Raw genomic sequence first — 16,249 nt, 5'->3', positions numbered from 1 at the left:
GCGGGATTATGTAAGACATTCCCAATGGCATCATGAGCACAAATCATTGTGAATGTGCAATAAAATGGATGTCTGAAGGGGCCCAAAGGTTGAGGGAAGAATGAGGCTACTGTGGCTGGTTTTAAAATTTGTGTGTCTGTTGTAAATTTGTTTGTGCTTTGCTTATTGAAACAAATGTGTTTTGGGGGGGAAAAGGAGTCAGAGTTGGAAGGCCATCTAGTCCAACCCTCTTCTACAGCATTCCTGATAGGTGGACATCTAGCCTCTGCTTAAAAACCTCTAATGAAGGAGATAATGTTGCCCTCTAAGGTCACATCCACACCATATATTTTTAAATACTCCTATACAAGTTTAACAGTCACGGAGAATCCTGGGAACTGTATAGTTTGTTAATGATGCTGGGAATTGTAGCTTTTTAGGTCAGTGCCCTTAACAAACTATAGGTCCCAGGATTCTGGGGGGTGGGAGCCATGACCTTTAAGGTCTTGTAAGAGTGCTTTAAATATATGGCCAAGGTATGACCTAGGATATACTGAGGCTTTCAATCTGGTGTGGTATACGCAAGTGTCCCGGGTCCCATTATATGGAACACAACGCTCTCCCAGCAGAGATTCAGGAGGCATCCTCATTTTTGACATTTAGTCGTCTCTTGAAGAATTTTTTTTTTATGGCAAAAGGCCTTTGCAGCTGCTTAATTTTTATTTTTGATTATTTATTTATTTAAAGTATTTATAAGCCACACCTTTCATAGAAATACATCAAGGCAACTTACTTGCAATATACAAAGACACTATAAAATATAAAAACCAATAAAAACATAATTAAAAACAACATTAAAAATCAGTCATCTTAATGATTATGTTTTTTGCTTTTTTTAAATGGTGTTTTATGTTTAAATGTTGTACACAGCTCTGATATTTTATGGTATGGCAGTATACAAATACTTTTAGAAATAAAATGTACCATGCTTTGAAAACAACCACCATTGCCACTACCGCACAGTCCCTGTGTTACATTGCTCAGTTTGCATTTCAAAGGCCAGAGTGCAACACTCAGAGCTGTCAAGGGTTAACTAGTATGATGTGATCCTGAGTAATGCTTTTTTTAAAGAACTTACGTTTGTTGCTAGATCATACTAAAGTCTAGAGTTCTCTGCAGGAATCCCTGAATATAAATGGTGCTAAGTGGTCTGCCAGAAACTGGCCACTGGACTCTATTTTTCATGTTTCTGGTTTTGGTGGTCATGGGGAGAGGCAAAGAGCAATAGAGACCTGGAACCCCCCCCCCACTATTCCCATTTTGCTGTTGTCCTTGCTAGCTGTTTCCAGCATCCCTTGCCCTCAATGGCAGTGGGTAGCTCCATGTCAGTGGGGCAGTGGAATCCACTCTGAGTTTTAGTTTGAACTTTCAAGGAACTCCTTGGACAGTTCCTTGAAAAATTGGACTAAAACCCAGAGTGGATTCCATTGCCTCACTGACATGGAACCACCAGTTGCCACTGCTTGCCTTGTTCTACGTTTCTTTCAGTGGTCCGAATTCCAAGCCAGAAGCAAAGTTTTTTCCTCCCTTTGCAGGCCGATCTGTCTTCCTTGCACTGAAGGTGCTAACAGAGCCCTGAAGAAGAAGCCGTGGAGCACAACGTGCAAGGATCATGGTGAGTGCATCAGGCTACCACAAGGACCGCTAACCTTTTCGGCCCACCGAGCACAAAATGGCTGCTATGGGTCATGCAGCATAATGGCTGCCACAGCTGAAAGAGCAGAAAAAAGAGATGGGACCAAATGCAGGTGTGGGCATGCCCCCTCTCCAATCAGTGAGGGAAAAAGCCCCCTATATTGGCCACCACCCTGCTCGCTCACAGACAGAAACTCTTCCTATGTCTCCTCTGTTAAGAACAGATGGGAGGAAGGTGTCAGTCCTGGCATCCAATGAAATGTGGACAGGTTTAAGGGGGTGCCTTCAAGGTAGGAGAAACTGAGCCAATGCAAACAAGAAGAGCAAACGGTCTCGCGTGCATTGTGGATTTTTGAGGGGGCATTTACTGAGATCTTTTGTGGGTGCCATAGGAGGCACAGGCACCCCCTGGGCTGCCAGGGATCTTCAAATGAGCTGCAGTAGTAGTCCATGTGGTGAGATCTTCTCACGAGACACAAGTCTGGTTCACATGTGCAGGAGAAGGAGGTGGGAATGAGGCAGAAGAGTCCTGAGATGGTAACGCACAGGCGGTGATGGGAGAGTCAAATTTTGGAATGATCTTCTATGTATTTTAAAAAAACACCTCTACAAATGGAGAGTAGTGCCGCAATGAACAGGCTGGGATAGAACCTTTCTTTGTGATGTGCCAGGTGGTGGTGGTGGTTATTTACTTGTAGGAAGCTTGGTTACGTGGGAGAGCAACCAAAAATTATATCCCCTCCCCTCCACCTGCAGTCTGAAGTGGTACAGCCCACTCTGCCATCTCGGGCTTACACCATGTCATTCCACTGCTAGAGCAGCCCTAGAGACAGTGCAAAAGGGACGCAGGAAGTGCTGTTTTTGGGTGGGATTCAGACACATACTGGCAAATCCAGGTTGCACAATTAGAGCTGATTGGAAGGTCTTGTTGCAACAAACCCACTTCCCCAAAATATCAGACTTTTTGCAATAATGAAAATGACAGGAAAATACACTGGAAGTGAGGGATTAACACTTTACTTGACGCAACATTGCCGAAACTCCCTGCAAACAAATCAAGAGTGAATGCTCAATAAACGGGTCATGTAGAAACACTCTGAGTGATGTATGCCCAGTGCTTTTGAGCACCAGAGAGGTAAGAAAACACTATGAGTTGTGTCCAGTTACCCGTTGAAATTAATGGACATGACTAATTTAGGCCCACTAATTTCAGTGGGTCAACTCTGAGTTGAACTTAGTGTGATACAGCCCTATATAAAGTACTAATTATTAAAGGCTCAGAACAAAGTCTATCTACTACTATATTTAAAATATTATTGAAGAAAAACTCCCACATTGCTTAAGGTGTGCCCTCATAGCTCTGATTTGGTGTACTATTCCAAAATTGCTCAATGCAAATTTTGAAGGAAGAACTCACGTAATAAATAAAATAATGATTTAAAATAAGTGGGTAAAATGGGAAGAAGTGCTTTGAATAGAAAATATAACATCCTAATGTAGCAACACTCTCTGTAGGATTGTAGGCATTGTAGGAAATAAACACAGTGGCTACTCTCTGTCTAGGTCCTGTTCCTGCTCGTAGGGCTGTTCAGTGTGCTGCTGTCTGCCCCCTTGGGGGGCTGACTAAGAGAGAAGGAGACCCACCAGAGGTCATAATGTCCAGAGCCCTCAAACCAGCCCAGGCTCTGATTTAAAACTACTTTTCTCTGCCTCTGCAGGCCCCATTCCCAGTATGCATAAGGAGGACTGAAAGGGACGAGGGAACTAGGGAAGTGGGGGGTTTTTTTGTACCATGTGACATCAGTGCTGGAACAATAGTGTGAACAATAATGTATTAATGTTATAAGCCAAGATGAAACATACCACGCCTTTCTTCTCTCCCCCTCCCCTACCTTAGAGAAACTCCATCACTCATTGAAATGAAACTGACATGGCTTCCTTCAAGAATTCACTCAGCAAAGGGGAAGGTTATTGTATACGTAAGGGAGTGGTGGCTGGTGGCTTCATGTCAGTGGAGCAATGGAATCTGCTCTGTCTGAACTTTCAAGGAGCTGTCCAGGGCACTTCAGCAGATGTTGCAGGAAGCCGGATTTCAACTGAACATCAGGGAAAACTTTCCAATTGTTAGACGGTACAACAATGGAGCCCATTACCTGGAGAGGTGGTGGGCTCTTCAACACTGAAGGCATTCAAGAGGCAGCTAGACAAGCCACCTGTCGGGTGTGCTTTAATTTGGATTCCTGCATTGAGCAGGGGGTTGGACTCGATGGCCTTATAGGCTCCTCCCAACTCTATGATTCTATTTCCTAAAATACTTCACGTAAGCTGCCTACACACAATAAATGTAAAGAACATGACTTCCCCCAAAGAATCCTGGGAACTATAGTTTACCCCACACAGCGCTACAATTCCAAGCACCTTAACAAACTTTGGCAAAACATTTGTGCTTTAAATGTATGGTGTGTATGCACCCTTACACTAAACATTAAAAGCGGGTGCTTCCTGCTGCCTCTTTGATGGTGCATTTGGAAGAGCCTCAGAAAGCAGCAGCAGCAGCAGCTTCTTTGCAGGCAGTAGCAAAGATGCTTCTCGAAGGCAAATAATGCAGTAGGGATTTCTTTGCTTTACAGAAGACGAGAACGGAAGGATGGAGGAAGCAGCTATTCAGGGTTAACCAAAGTGCTGAAAGTTGAGTGCCTGCTCACTGCCTCCCTGTCACACAAACAGCCGCACCCAATTTTGCTAGAACAGAAATGCGGGAGGGGGAGGAAGCGAAAAGGCACAAGGCCACCACCTGCTCTGCTGAGAAGCCAGGCTCCCCTCTCCGATGGCTATCGCCTGACAACAGCCGTTCTATGAGATTGCAACAGGGTGGGGGAGAGAGGGTGCAGGGCCACTCCGTCAGTGGCACAGCTGGGAAACCAGCAACTTTTGCCTCTTTGTTTTGTTTCCATGTCAACTGGTGATTAGAAGAATTTGGAACTAAGAACTGTCACTTGAGATTGCTTATTCCCTCCTCCTTCCCAATCCGCTTTCCTTTTGTGTCGATACAAAGGAAGCTGTCTTATGCCAAGTCAGACAAGTGGTCCATCTGTCTCAGACACAGGGTGGTATTCAACTAATGCATCCCATCAGCTTCCCTCCCTCTCCTCCCCCCCCATGCCCTCCACATATCTGCTGTAGAGAAACCAGCTGTCGGGTATGCTTTAAGTTGGATGCCTGCATTGAGCAGGGGGTTAGACTCGATGGCCTTATAGGCTCCTTCCAGCCCTACTATTTCTGTGAACCCCTAGAACAGATTTAGATGGCACACATAGGGAGGAGACAGGAAATCCCACTACGCTAGCAGTAATCCTTGCGCTGATGGGACACTTAGTGCTGGATTGGATACAACTCTGGGCCGCTCTGAGCTCCTATTAGGAGGAAGGGCGTGGTATACATCTAATAAATAAATAATACAACCCAGCAGCTGGCAGCGGCTCTCTAAGGTTTCGAGCAGGAGTCTTTCCCAGCTGTACCTGGAGATACCAGGGGTCGAACCTGGGACCTTCTGCATGCAAAGCATGTGCCCGACCACCCAGCCCTTCCCCATGTCATTTCTATTTGGGGTGCCTCCAGAATGTAAGTATTTCACCAGAGGGATTCAAGTGCATACAGGGAGATGTAGGTTTGCGCAGTTAAAGTAGGTTAAAGGGTGTATGGCCCAAGCACAACAAATCCACTTTTAAAAATAATTGGAGTTTTTGCAGTATGGAAAGTGATGGGGAAATGCATTGAAAAGTATGGAATGCATGAATGACTAACGGGAAGATGTGTAAGCCCCCCCCCACAGCAAATCAGGATGAATGCTCATTGGTGTATAACTGCCCAGCAAACAAAATGGAACAAATGCTCAGTTCAGACCAGATATAATCTAACCTCCATGTAAGTTTTGTGCAAGTCAGGTTGGATGTTCAGTGAACAGGTGTTCTGGAGGAACCCAAGATTGTAAGCCTGATAAGCAGTAGCAATTTTTATGGACCTGGAAGGGCCCGCCCCTCTTTTTTTTGGCTGACGTGCAGAAGGTAAAAAACAAACAAAAAACCACCACTGTTCAATAAATAAAAAATAGTACACACTGTTCAATGTTTGTAGGGAGTTTTTACGTGAAGTATTTTAAAAATGGTATTCCACACGTGCAGTGGGAAGTGATCCAGTCTACTCTACCACTTTGTCATCCTGCCTTCTCATTCTCCCGCAAACGTAGAGCAGGCCTGAGATGAAAGGTTGTTGTTTTTGTTATGTGCCTTCAAGTCGATTTTGACTTATGGTGACCCTGTGGGGTAGTGGTTAAGGTGTTGGACTGCGACCTGGGAGACCAGGGTTCGAATCCCCACACAGCCACGAAGCTCACTGGGTGACCTTGGGCCATTCACTGCCTCTCAGACTCAGAGGAAGGCAATGGTAAACCCCCTCTGAATACCGCTTACCATGAAAACCCTATTCATAGGGTCGCCATAAGTCGGGATCGACTTGAAGGCAGTACATTATCATCATCATGAATCAGCGACCTCCAATAGCATCTGTCATGAACCACCCTGTTCAGATCTTGTAAGTTCAGGTCTGTGGCTTCCTTTATGGAATCAATCCATCTCTTGTTTGGCCTTCCTCTTTTTATTCTCCCTTCTGTTTTGCCCAGCATTATTGTCTTTTCTAGTGAATCATGTCTTCTTATGATGTGTCCAAAGTAGGATAACTTCAGTGTCATCATTTTAGCTTCTAGTGATAGTTCTGGTTTAATTTGTTCTAACACCCAATTATTTGTCTTTTTTGCAGTCCATGGTATCCGCAAAGCTCTCCTCCTAGCCAGGTGTTAACCCACCTCAAAAGTTTGATAACTCTGAGGTTCTATTACCTTTCCCAGGAGTTCTGGCTACTCACTCTTCTATAACAATGCTTAGCCTACTTGATTTCACTCCTCTGCCAGATTAATTCAGTTTTGGATCACCTTTCCCTCCTGTAATCAGCTATGTTTCTCTCCACCCAGAAAGCCCAGAGGTTATGCTATCCAAGCAGACAGTCACACACCCCTTTTTGCCTTGTAGAGCTGGAGTTGCTGAGTTTTGAGATGGTGCCAGCCCAGTTCATATCCTTGGACAACAAAAGGATGGATGTGCAGATCAAGACAAGGAGAAGTGTAAGCAAAATATTTCCTGCTGGGATTCTGCGTAATAATTGGAGACATGAAGGCCTGGAGAAAATGGGCTTAGGGGTATTTCTGGGTCATTTTTTAAAGCCTGAAACAAAAACAAAACAAGCTTCTCCCTTGGAATGATCATTGAAGCATATTTTTAAAAGCAAAATAATATTGTTCCAGTCGGTTCCCAGTGCTGTAAATGTGTTCGAGCCTAGATTCAAAGTTGTTACGTGATGATGACAGCATTGCTACTGCCTTTGTTTGGATTACTAAATAAGCAACACTGTTAGAACTTACTGTTTGGAAAAGAACTTTCACATGTTGCAGCATACAGGATTTCTTCAGTCATTTCTTCCAGGAGAGCAGTGTGGGAGTCTGCCAAACATATTTCCTCCTGAAACACAGTGGTAAAGTCAAGATTTTTTACCCATCTTGCTTTTCACTTGCCTCATATTCCTCAGTCTTCTGCAGCAGATGAAATAAACTAATTAAAATTAAAACCGAGGAATAAATAAAGGGTCAAGAGAGATAGAGATTTGTCTCATAGGCTGCATTAGGGACAACTCAGAACGTTTTGCTGCCTGAGGCAGAATAACAAGCCCCCCCCACCACCACAGTAGCCAGACCTGGCCAAATTATTGGCACTAGGGATGTAAGAAGGCACCATTTTCCATTCTGCCCTGTATTTGTCGCATGCAGCACTGTGTCTGTTCTGTTGCAGCTTGCCTTCTACCATAAATGACATTATTGTTGCTGTTCACTGTGGCAACATTATGTACCTTACATAATTTATGTAATTAATTACATATGCTACATTGTCATTACGTTATTCCACCCCACTTCTTTCAGTGCAAAGGGGGTAAAATTTAATTATGTACAGTATCATTTGTGGACTGAGTGCAACTGCAGCAGCAAATACTGATTGTATTTGCTGAAATGATTTCTGTTCCAGACATGGAACTATAAGCAAACATTATAAATGAAATAAATAAATTAGCAATTTCCACTCCCATTCTTGTTTTCATCAGAATTCCCTGACATTCCTCCTTCGCACCTATGGCAGAAAATCCCATAAGCACCTCTCTCCCTCCTCCCTGATAGTAAAAATACAATAATTCAGGAGGTGAATTTTTACTTTCACGTTTTTATTTTGTTTTAATATTTTATACTGGTTTTAATCTTTTATTGACTGTAAGTCACTTTGAGTTCACCTTGTGAAGAAAAGTGACTAACAGATTAATTAATAATAGCTTCAATATTTATGGAAATTTTGCATCTCTAAATAGGTTTTATGGATTATATATGAGGTGAGTTTTTATAATTTTCACCTGGACACTCAAGAGAATTTGGATGCCAAACCCTACAAATATGGAAGGCTGTCATCTTGGACATTTTGAAGTTTGAGGGAAAATAGAAAACGTAGGGTGCAATCCAACTTGCATCTGTGCTGAGCTGAGGGGAGTTGGATGCGGTGGATCTTCAGCTGAGCCAGCTGGGTCCTGGCTCAGCCAGACTATACCAATGTAAGTCCCTCAGCCCAGCTGAGACAGGCAGAAGTGAAGTGAAGTAAGCCAGCGTCATTCCTGAAAAAGGGGTGTTATGGGGGGGGTGAGGGGACTTAGGGAGCACTCCTGCAGGTCCCAATTCAGGCAAAAGTTATGCTGGGAAAAAGGTCTAAGAAAATTAATGAGATAGAAGTCAATGGAGAGGTATTTGTATCTCTGTAGGGATATCTGGGAGACCAGGCTTTTCCATTCTGGTCCCTGCATGCAGCTCCTGGCTGAGCCAACCTAGAGGCTCTTGAACGGCAATTGAATGCGGCAGAGCTTTACACCGGCTTCTCTTGTGCCGAAACCATTTACACCAGCTTCCCTTGAGTTGGATTGCTCCGCCCCACAACCACATCCAAGTAACTACTGCCTACTGTGCACCCTCTCTGTGTGATGCAGCAATCCTTATGCAAGGCTTATTAAAAGGAAATTTGTGAGAAGGGATTTTCTTTTTGTTCCAAGCAGATGTTGCAGAGGGGCTTGCATCCTGATTAGGTGCCTGCAGTTTATAAAAAGAAGATGAATCATGAAAGTAATTTGGCACCATAACCATAGAATCATAGAATCATAGAGTTGGAAGGGGCCTTGTAGGCCATCGAGTCCAACCCCCTGCTCACAGCAGGAAATCCACAGCTAGAGCATCTCCCGCAGATAGCTGTCCAGCCTCTGCTTGAAGACATCCAGTGAAGGGGATCCCACCACCTCCCTAGGCAGTTGGTTCCATTGCCGAACCGCCCTTACTGTCAAGAAGTTCCTTCTAATGTCCAATCTGAATCTACGCTCCTGCAACTTAAAACCAGTAGACCTAGTCCTACCCTCTGGGGCAGCAGAGAACAAATCTGTACCCTCCTCTATGTGACAGCCCTTCAGGTACTTAAAGAGTGCAATCATGTCACCCCTCAGCCTTCTCTTCACCAGACTGAACATGCCAAGTTCCTTCAACCTTTCCTCATAAGACTTGTTCTCCATACCGGCTATCATCCTCGTCGCCCTCTTCTGGACCCGCTCTAACTTGTCTATATCTTTCTTAAAATGAGGCGCCCAGAACTGAACACAGTATTCCAGATGAGGCCTGACCAATGCAGAATATAGTGGGACTATTACTTCCCTCGACCTGGAAACTATAGCTCTGTTTATGCAGCCCAAAACCGTGTTTGCCTTTTTTGCCGCAGCATCACACTGCTGGTTCATGTTCAACTTGCGATCCACTACAATTCCAAGGTCCTTCTCACGCGCACTACTGCTAAGCCGGGTATTTCCCATCCTGTACCCATGCATATTGTTTTTGTGGCCTAAATGCAGAATCCTGCATTTGTCTTTATTGAATGTCATTTTATTAATTTCAGCCCAGTTTTCTAGTCTATCCAGGTCCCTTTGGATTTTATTCCTGTCTTCCATTGTGTTAGCTATCCCTCCCAGTTTCGTATCATCCGCAAACTTCATAAGGCTTCCCTCCACCCCATCGTCTAAGTCATTGATAAAAATGTTGAAGAGTATCGGCCCCAGGACAGAACCCTGTGGCACTGCACTCGAGACCTCCTTCCAGTCCGAAGCAGAGCCACCGACGACCACTCTTTGAGTACGGTTTTCCAACCAGTTGTGAATCCACCTGACAGTATTTCCATGTAGTCCGCATTTGACTAGTTTGCTAATCAAAAGGTCATGGGGGACTTTGTCAAACGCTTTGCTGAAATCTAGATAGATGACATCTACAGCATTTCCACCATCTACTAAGTTAGTGACCTGATCAAAAAAAGAGATGAGATTAGTTTGACAGGATTTTTTCTTGACAAACCCATGCTGGCTCCTTCTAATCACAGCATTGTCATCTAGATAGTTGCCAATGGACTCTTTTATTATCCGTTCTAATATCTTTCCCGGTATTGAAGTCAGACTGACTGGCCTTTGAAAAGAGGGGAAAAAAATGGGCACGCTTGTAGGAATGTAATGTAAACACACCTTGTTGGCCAGTATGGAAATGTTGAATCTTAATTCTGATAAAACCATTGGAGAAGCTCACATTTGGAGGGAACTCCCTAGCCAGTTGTAATCAAGAGTGCTTTAAGCTCAATAATTTCTTCAGAACCTTGAATGTATAGCATTATTACTGAACTAAATTAATGATGTCTGTGGAGAAACTTAATCCAGAGTACTTTAGGTAAGACTGCCACTTGTACAAAAAGAGGGGAAACTATTCATGGTTCATTTGCGTATTATATGGCCCAGGTAGCAATTCTGTCACCAAATCTATTGCTCTGTTGCTTCCTGTAGCGTCCCTCGTGTATTTCTGCAGCCATTCAAGACAAAAAAGTATTTCCCCAAGTGTCTGATGTCTCCGAAGTGGTGACGGACAGATTCCTGTGCAGTGGAGGAGATAAAACTGTGGAGGCTGCCACTTGCAAAGGTTTGCATCCATGGGAAGAGTGAAGCAACCTGGTTGAGTGGGGGGAGAGAGTAAAAGAGTTGGTTTTGAATAAGCCTTTTCATCCAAATTGGGGGTGGGGAACTTCAAGCCTGAGAATCAAATGTGACCTTCCAAGCAACTTTGGCTGGCCCTTGGGATTCTCTCAAGGCTACACCCCTCACTTGCTTTGCATCCTCTTTGAGGGCTTTTGCCTGGCTGGAATGTGTCCTTGTACTCTGTGGTGTAGTGGTTAAGGTGTTGGACTACGACCTGGGAGATCAGGGTTCGAATCCCCACATAGCCATGAAGCTCACTGGGTGACCTTGGGCCAGTCACTGCCTCTCAGCCTCATGAAAACCCTATTCAGAGGGTCTCCATAAGTTGGAATCGACTTGAAGGCAGTACATTTGCATATATATATACACTGTTAATGCTTCTTGATTATCTGGATGGAAAATAGAGTGAGGTGTATGAGTGTGCAGAAACTAGCCTAATGTACAAAGGTGAAATGTATACCCGTTGCTCCACACACTTTTCCCTCTGGGTCTGCCCACCACTGGCATACGGCCCCCCACAAGGCTGTCCAGAAGGGAATGTGGCTGAAAGGTTTCCCTATCCCTGATATAAATGAAGCTTTGGAGGTTTTCCCAGTAACCCAAGCTATGAGCATTCTTCGTAAGTGTGGGATTCCCTTGCCAACATAGAATCTGGTAGTTGATCTTGTGACAACTTTCATTTAAAGAATCCTTTCCCCCCTTTTACCTGAATTCAGTAAGTTTCTAGCCCATATTGTTTGTTCAGTTTGTTCACTGTTTCCCGCAAATGAAGAAGTCTTGAAGCAGCAGCAATAGCATACAACAATAAAAAATATAAATGTACTGCCTTCAAGTCGATTCTGAATTATGGCGACCCTATGAATAGGGTTTTCATGAGGCTGAGAGGCAGTGACTGGCCCAGTGAGCTTCATGGCTATGTGGGGATTTGAACCCTGTCGTAGTCCAACACCTTAACCACTACACCACACTGGCTGTCTATACAACAATATTACATATATATTATATATGTAGCACATACATCCATTTAAAAAATATACAAAGGACTAAAAGTGTTTATCCTCAATAGTCAAACAACAAAACAAATATACCCTTCCTGCCTAGCATCAGGATGAACATCTAAACAAAACCAGAATGGTCACAAAAACATAGCAATATTATTTAATTTACTTTTTTTAGTCTGTTGCTGTTTTGATTTTTTAAATGTCTTTATTTTTAACTGTTTTTACTGATAATTTTCATGTTTTTTTGTAAACTGTTCAGAGGTTTCCACAATAAAGCGGTATATAAATGTTGTTAAAAAAGAAATGCCCAAATACAGTATTGTTGCTCTCTAATGACAGCGATAAATCCAGGACTGTGCTCAGCTGCACACCTGCTCCTTCAGGGGCCACCTCCCCTCTCATTAGGAGGCATTGTGCCTTATGAATTTCAAACACTGAAGCAACCTGAACAGGGACAGTGCACCTCCCACAACTGCCATCTGGGAGCAATATGAACAGCCTTCATGTGGCGGTCACTCCATGGAACAGTTGTCGCTTGCAGAGCAGCTTCCAGATAGGGCTGCCAGCTGACTCGGCATTTTACATTTAATGTAAATGGCCAAATGGAGAGAGGATGAATGTTGTTTACTGAATGTTCTGGCTTTCACCTTTCATAGTAACAAGTTGGGATTTCAAATGAACAGTGGTGGCCAACATGATCATATTTAGAATAGTTGGAATGGAAGAATTCTGAGGAGTGGTGCACATGCAAGGGAGTTTGTTTTGCTTTATTTGTTAAAACCAAAACTAAAAGCTAAATAGAAATTAAAGCTTGCCTTCCAAATTACATTGTAGTGTTTAAGTCTGTAGATGCAGAACTTTGCTTTCTACGAATATCCCCAGATTTGATGGGGTTGCTGTGCATTGGTGATGTGTGTGAGGAATCCTCTCCTGTATTGCTCTGGTCACTTTGTAAGAAATTAAGCACCATCTGGTTTTATGAGGCCTGGGAGTAAAATTTGAGCTTTCCCTTCTATCTAGAAATAGTAGGATATCTATCAGTTTTTAGTCCCCCCTTTTTTTTTTCAGGTGAATCTGGAGGATCATTATTTGTGGAAAGGAGGGAAAGACTCATTCAAGTAAGTGAACCTCTGAATCTATCCCAGTAGTGTCCTGCTGCTTTTCATGAGAGATGGACAGGCCCGGTGCCAGCGGACAGTCAGGTCAGGCACGGGCCCGAGGGCTCCTGTGGCTCAGAAAGGCTCCTGCCTATATCTATAAGCTGGGGCTGGGAGGGTGGAGCTCTGCAATCCATACCGGTGTTGGATCATGGGGCATGGGTAAGGAGTTGATGCCCCCAAGATGGCAGCAGGGGTGTCAAGCCTTTACCCCAGGTTGCAAATCACACCCTGAGACCTGAAGCTGGTGCAGAGAAGGAGCACCCCCCTCCCAGTCCCAGACACCCCCCGCCCCGATGAACCTGGTACAGGTTTAAATAAGCCAGGTTGCCCTCCCAAGTTGCTATGTCAGATCATGGGCAGGCATATGCATGCAGTGTGCTGGCGCACGAACATAACATGGGGGGGGGCAGCTAGGCCTCTTTAAGCCCATGCCAGCTACAGGGGCGGGGTTGGTCCCTGAGGGCCCACTCATGCCTGGCGCTGGTCCTGGAGATACTGTTGTGTAGTAGTTTTAATGTTGCTCAGCCATAGAGCTTACAGGGTGACCTTGGGCGAGTCACTGTGTCTCAGCCCAATCTACTTCAAAGGGCTGTTGGGAAGGTAAGTGTGTTGCAAATCATGTATGCCACCCTGAGCTCTTGGAAGAAGAGTGGAATAAAAATCTGACACACAGTCTGTCATGCAGTCTTTTCACCCCTTCCCCCTACCCAGCCCAAGTGTTTCAAGCCGTATATGTGCCTCTTGGAGAAGCTACGGTGTAGGAATCTGTGGAAGAATCTGATCCAGATGGAGGGAAATCCCAGCATGATCAGAACTGCCAGGAATTATTAATAGGAACGTAAGAATTGGCTTGCTGGACCAGATCCATCGATCTGTTCCTGCATTTGGGTCACATCCCACCATACATCTAAAGAACATGACTTCCCCCAAAGAATCCTAAGAACTGTAGTTTCTTAAGAGTGGTGAGAATTATAACTCTGTGAAGGGTAAACTACAGTTCCCAGGATTATTTTTTTTGGGGGGGGCAGGAAGCCCTGTGTTTTGTATGTTGATGTGACCTGTTTCCGACAGAGGCCAGATGCTCACAACAAACACATGACTGATACAAGCATTTAGTGTTGTTCATTTCCACCATTTGACAATCAGAGGGAGGTATGTTGACCCTTGAATGCCACTGATAAACCCAGGGTCTTTCCAGATCATAGAGTATCTGTTCTCCCCACACAATAACTGTACAGTCGTGTGGAATTCAGGTACATTTTCCCAAGTAGCATTTCAGTCTGTGGCTGTTTTTTGTTGTTGGCCCTACCTTTGTTTTGCACATTTCACTGATGCCAGGCAGCCTCCTAATGAGCATCCTGTAAAGCAGGAGTGAGCGGGCTTCAAACTTCCAGGATATATTTTGTTTTTTACTTGAACTCCCAAGGTCCACCAACAGGAACCAGGTGTGAAACAATGGGAAGGGAGAGGAGCATATACTTGGAATTAAGAAAACTTTCTGTTTTCCATACCAAAACTGAGTACAGTATACATTTCTGTCGCATAAAACTCCACTCCTGGTTTTCTTCATTTTAACACCCTAATTCAGGCCGGAAGGGGATCCTTGTTGTTGCTGCTTTAAAAAATGGGTTTCAGAAACATTTGCTGATCTACCATAAATTGACCAGACTGAACTGCCTGCCTACCCCTTCTGTAGACGGATGCTGTAGCATTCTGGATTACAATATATTTTGATATTCTTGTCCCCATGAATTGTAGATTTGCCATTTTAGCTCTTGACCCAGTTTCTTTGCCTCCCCTGACCAGGTGGGTGTGATCAGCTGGGGCACCTATAACCCTTGTGAAAGGAAGAAGAAAAATTGGGACCTGGAGGAGACAGTGCGGGATCCCCCTCCACAGAATCATAAGCCACGAGATTTCTACATTAGTCTCTTTGGCGTGCAGGACTGGCTGCAGCAACATCTGGGCACATCTCTGAGATTTATCCCTAAGCAATGAGCCACTAAGACACACTCACTATTGCCCAGAATTCTTCCCAGGAGTGTTTGCCAAGATGTCAGTCTCCATGATGCTTATTAAACATTTATCTTATGTGTGGTGTGTCTGTGTTGTTTATGCTCCCAGCTGTAGGATCAGGACTTAGTAGGTAGCAGAGCTCATCAGGTTGAGTTGCCTCCACAGCTATTATTATTCCACAATCAGCTAAAAGTAGGTTCAACCAGTGGTTCTTCGTAGCACTTAAAGCAGTGATGTATTAGTCAGCAATGCTCTTCCCCATGTCAAGATTCAATTATAATGTTTAGTCAAGCTATTCCCATCCAGCAAAGCTCCCTTACGTTGTGAATTAAAAGCTTCATTCTTGCTTTTCTGTCCCTTTTATTGCTTCCTGTTGTGTGTGGCAGTGGGATTACTGATGAACAGCCTCTTTTCCTTTGAACAGCATCTCTTAATTGTCTCTTGATATTGGTTTCTGTCCCCATGAGTGTGTGTCTGTTTGTGAACTTCAGTTACTGACTTCCTCTCATTTCTTATTTTCATTTATTTTCATTCTTTATATAGCAAAAGCAGTTATCATCTGTAAAAAAAAAGTGAATGAATATACAGTGGCAATTCCAGATTAAACTAGTGTGGAAACAGCCTTGGATTCCGTTTTCAGTTCTTGGGTGCATCTCTAAAGTATGTGGAGTAATAACAGTGAGGGTACGCTGAGCATTCACAGTGTCACTGAATAACCATAGCTGGGACCAGAAGGGCTTGACAACCTGAGGCTATACTTTTATGGCAGCCTACAGCCCTGGTAACTCTCTTTTTAGAAATAAAGGACTTCCAATGCATTGCCATGGCTGGGAAGTGCCCCCACTGCTGTGATGCCTCCTCCCTTCAGGTTTTTCTATCTTTTAACTCCTTCCTTTGATGATGTGGCAGGCAGAGAAAAGAACTGGAAGTAAATGTGTGTTTCTGCACACAAAAAACACAGGGTAGGAGAAGGTTAATGACCCCCTTGCTATTCAAATATCAGTGGGCACTTGGACTTGGAACTCAGCAGGACTAGGAATATTTGGGATACTGGAAGGGGCGGGGCTATGTCCCAGAAGAAAGGATATTCTATTGCTGTCTTATTTTTTACAAATGTTATTGATTGCAGTCTCAAAGTCATCAAATCATAAAAATACCAAAGAGAATGCAAACACTAAGTAATGAGAGACAGATTTTAAAAAATAAATATAA

At 43.9% G+C, this 16,249-nt stretch overlaps 1 protein-coding gene across 1 annotated transcript in view; it reads left to right on the top strand.

Moving 5' to 3' along the window:
* Positions 1-16,249, top strand: part of LOC133378861 (uncharacterized) — an 81,739-nt gene that overhangs the window by 32,361 nt on the left and 33,129 nt on the right. Inside the window, exons 14-18 of the mRNA XM_061613475.1 lie at positions 1,575-1,654; positions 6,759-6,850; positions 10,672-10,804; positions 12,930-12,979; positions 14,828-15,017. Of these exons, the coding sequence (XP_061469459.1) occupies positions 1,575-1,654; positions 6,759-6,850; positions 10,672-10,804; positions 12,930-12,979; positions 14,828-15,017 (545 nt within the window). The remainder of the gene's footprint in view (positions 1-1,574; positions 1,655-6,758; positions 6,851-10,671; positions 10,805-12,929; positions 12,980-14,827; positions 15,018-16,249) is intronic.

This window comes from Rhineura floridana, chromosome 3 (genome assembly GCF_030035675.1).
Source record: "Rhineura floridana isolate rRhiFlo1 chromosome 3, rRhiFlo1.hap2, whole genome shotgun sequence".
Taxonomy (NCBI): Eukaryota; Metazoa; Chordata; class Lepidosauria; order Squamata; family Rhineuridae; genus Rhineura; species Rhineura floridana.
The sequence above is the reverse complement of the archived record's forward strand: the minus strand, read 5'-3'. Positions and strand labels throughout refer to the sequence as shown.